The sequence below is a fragment of the Labeo rohita genome, unplaced genomic scaffold (genome assembly GCF_022985175.1).
Source record: "Labeo rohita strain BAU-BD-2019 unplaced genomic scaffold, IGBB_LRoh.1.0 scaffold_1347, whole genome shotgun sequence".
NCBI classification, from domain to species: Eukaryota; Metazoa; Chordata; class Actinopteri; order Cypriniformes; family Cyprinidae; genus Labeo; species Labeo rohita.
The window spans coordinates 12,776-16,318 of NW_026127502.1; the positions used below are offsets into that span (position 1 = coordinate 12,776).

The 3,543-nt window shown below is 32.4% G+C and overlaps 1 protein-coding gene across 1 annotated transcript; it reads right to left on the reverse strand.

Annotated features, from left to right (window-relative positions):
* Positions 1-722: 722 nt before the first annotated feature.
* On the reverse strand, positions 723-2,596 carry LOC127158115 (ladderlectin). The gene is made up of 6 exons (XM_051101266.1): positions 2,459-2,596; positions 2,275-2,342; positions 1,989-2,083; positions 1,229-1,354; positions 924-1,035; positions 723-805 (listed from the first exon to the last, which is right to left on the reverse strand). The coding sequence occupies exons 2-6, from the start codon at positions 2,333-2,335 to the stop codon at positions 738-740; spliced, it is 462 nt and encodes a 153-aa protein (XP_050957223.1). The 5' UTR covers positions 2,336-2,342; positions 2,459-2,596; the 3' UTR covers positions 723-737.
* Positions 2,597-3,543: the final 947 nt, after the last annotated feature.

Sequence of the window (3,543 nt, forward strand, 5' to 3'; positions counted from 1 at the left end):
ATTATTAAAGACTGTGACTCTTCATCAACTTTGTTGTGTGTGTATGTTTGTGTCACACAACCGGGACAACAGGTGTGTTGATCATTTTATTTTGAATGCTCTGTGAAAATTTTGACTCTCTTTATCAAATGGTTTAAGTCAAAATACATTTATTTACATTGCTTCTGCGTAAACACTGTTCATTATGTGAAGAGTATTGCCATTGTGGATGAAGGCTGAAGATCAGCAATTAAAAATGAATCAACATTAATTTTTATTATAGTAATTTGAAAGGGTTGTTCAAATATTTAATGCACTAGTGTTTAATTCAATTTATTGTCACAAATTATTTTTTTTTTTTTACATTCTCAATGAGCTATGATAATGACATATAGGGTGTATTTTAATGTTTTCATATAAACCAAACTTTTCTTTATTTGTCTAGGCCTGAGAATTGCGTTAAAATGGCAAAATACAAATTGGTTTTTTTGTACCTACATAGTAAAACAAAGAAACAAACAAACACATCACTTAATGCTGAATGCCATTCTAATAACCCTATGCTCACAAAAATATTACACATAATTTTAATTTAACACCATACAAGATACAACAACATACAAGGTTTGCTTTAATGCTTTTATTGATTTGAGGAATGTGTAAGTAGGAAGAAATTAAAGTTCAGAACATTTTGTAAAGATAAGATTGGAAAATGTAAATTTAGTACAATCAAAATAACAGAATGACTGCATATGATCTCACAGATCTTTAGCACAAACATAGCCAATTGAGTGTGAACAGGTTCTGTCATTCCAACAATGGCGAGCTGTAGGGTGGAAATATAAAATGAGTTATTCAAATCATTAAAGTAGTGTTTAAAAATGAGCAATTTTATGTTACTTTTAAGTAAATATTTGACAGTAAAAAACACACTGCATTCTTACAGCTCCAGGTGATCTCTGCACAGTGCTCGACTGAACCACTATTGTTAGGTTCCCCAGAGCACCAGTTGGTGTAGTCATAGGCAGATCCATCACTCCACAGCCATGCTTTTTCCTAAAGAGCAAAGACAGTTATTATCAGAGCCCATATAAGTTCTTAGTTATAAGAACTACTGTAATCAGACTCCATAAAGAAGGTCATTTAGTTTGCCTTTGAAGAAGTTAAACCATCTTCATTAGAAACTAGAAATTTCACTTTAGACAAAAGTCTCTTTAAAAGTCTCTTTAGGCCACACAACTTAACTTACTTGTTCACCATCATGAGCACCAATCCAACATAGTGTGAAAGTAGAAGGCAACAGACTCGTCAGAAAATCATTCTCCAGTTTACTGCGCACAGATGCGAGATTTGCATCCTCCTTTTGGCAGTTTTTCTAAAGATACATTTTTTATTATGAATACAAAATATTCTTTTTAGAAAAAGTGTAAATTACTTTTTAAACAACATTTAGTCCACCAAAATCTGCTTTGATTAAAGGGATATTTCACCCAAAAATGAAAATTTGATGTTTATCTGCTTACCCCCAGGGCATCCAAGATATAGGTGGCTTTGTTTCTTCAGTAAAACACAAATGAAGATTTAAAACTCAAACCGTTGCAGTCTTTCAGTCATATAATGGCAGTCAATGGGACCCACGGCTTTGAGGGTCATTTGGTTTTGTCTGTGTATGTTTTTTTGACTCTCAAAGCTGTGGGTCCCTTTGACTACCATTATATGACTGACAGACTGCAACGGTTTGAGGTAAACATCTTTGTTTGTGTTCTACTGAAAAAAACAAAGCCACCTACATCTTGGATGCCCTGGGGGTAAGCAGATAAACATCAAATTTTCATTTTTGGGTGAACAATCCCTTTACTTTGCTCAGTAATAGTTTTTCTGTCAAATTTATATATATATATATATATATATATATATATATATTATATATTTACTTAAAAAATTACTTACTTTAAAAATAATAATAAATAATAAAAAATAAAAGCACCTTGTTGTAACTAACACTTTACCTCTGCTGTGACCCAGTTAACTGCCTGAGGGAAGAACTTGAAGCATCGGACTCCAAAATTTGTCCATCCATAGGGGCATTGTTCAACTCTATCAACTGTATCCAGTATAAAGGTTAGTCTTGTAAAATTCACATTATTACTCTTATTATGCAAATACTAATAAAATAATAGAATGCTGTAGTTTTCCTACTATCCCACTCCATAAAGCTACAAACTGCCAAAGATTTGGCAAAACAAGCTTTTAAATGGAATAATGAGGGTTTATATAAATAAATGTTTTGTTTACCATCTGCATTCCCTATGGAGAACACAATGAAAAGTAGTAAAAGACTTCTCAGCATTGCCATGATGAACCTGAAAATGAATAAGCAGCAAAAGTTAATGGTCTGCACTCATACATTGAACACTGTGGATTCTCAATGTATTTTAAAGACAAAGTTAATCAGTAGGTCTCTGTGCTAAAAACTCACCTTGGTTTTTAGATAGTTGCTTTCGGAATCTCAGAGGAAGATCTTGTGAAGTTCCAGAAAGAGCCCTGCTTTTAAACTTTACTGGATGTCAAGGATGTCATAAGTCACAGGGATGATACACAGGTAAATGTTTGATATGTGAAATGATAGGTGGATATGTACACATACAGTAAAATTCAAATACAGGAGTTAAATAATACATTATTAGCTTAATTAAATCAAGTGTTTGAAATAACTATATTTAAGTTAAATATTAGCCATAAGAGGAAGGAGAAAAATAAAAAAAATAAAGAATATGTGTAAATATTAATCCTTTACTAAATCCTTTTCTAACTTTTGAGTCCTTTACTGATCTAGAAAAATACAGATTTTCCCCCCTCACTTTGCTGTTTTTAAGCTCATCTGATGACAAAATTAAAGTAGATGAGTAAAGTTTGAGAACAATCTTTAAGTTGGCTTGAGAAAGCCTAGCCTGAAAGTTTGAAGCAGTTGTACAAGTATGAAAGCAGCTAGCATGATTTAACACATTGCTTACAAGATTTAATATGTTGTTAACATGTTTTAGCATGATTAGCTTGTTGCTTATATTTTTATAGGCTGATTACAATGTTGTTAGCATGATTAGCATGTTGTTAGCACAATTTGCAAGTTACTAGAATGCTGGTAGCATGATTAGCAAGTTACTAACATGTTGTTAGCATGATTAGCATGTTTCTAGAACGTTTCTAACATGATTAGCATGTAGCATGTTACTAGCATGTTGTTAGCATGTTTCTAGTATGATTAGCATGTAACAAGCACGTTGCTAGCATGCATAGCAAAGTTAGTAGCATGTTGTTAGCATGATTAGCATGCTGCTAGCATGATTAGCAAGTTATTAGCAAGTTGTTAGCATGATTAGCATATTAATAACATGTTGTTAGCATGTTTCTAACATGATTAACATGTTACTAACATGTTGATAGCATGATTAGCAAGTTAGTAGCATGTTGTTAGCATGATTAGCATGTTACTAGCATGTTGCTAGCATGTTTCTATCATGATTAACATGATACTAACATGTTGTTAGCATGATTAGCAAGTTA

What these genes read in the sequence shown, in the direction of transcription:
- LOC127158115 (XM_051101266.1), bottom strand. Translation starts at nt 2,335, where the DNA reads ATGGCAATGCTGAGAAGTCTTTTACTACTTTTCATTGTGTTCTCCATA. An exon ending in CTCCATAGGGAATGCAGATG is followed by an intron (nt 2,084 to 2,274) that starts GTAAACAAAACA and finishes TACTGGATACAG; the next exon opens with TTGATAGAGTTGAACAATGC. An exon ending in GTGCTCATGATGGTGAACAA is followed by an intron (nt 1,036 to 1,228) that starts GTAAGTTAAGTT and finishes TTTGCTCTTTAG; the next exon opens with GAAAAAGCATGGCTGTGGAG.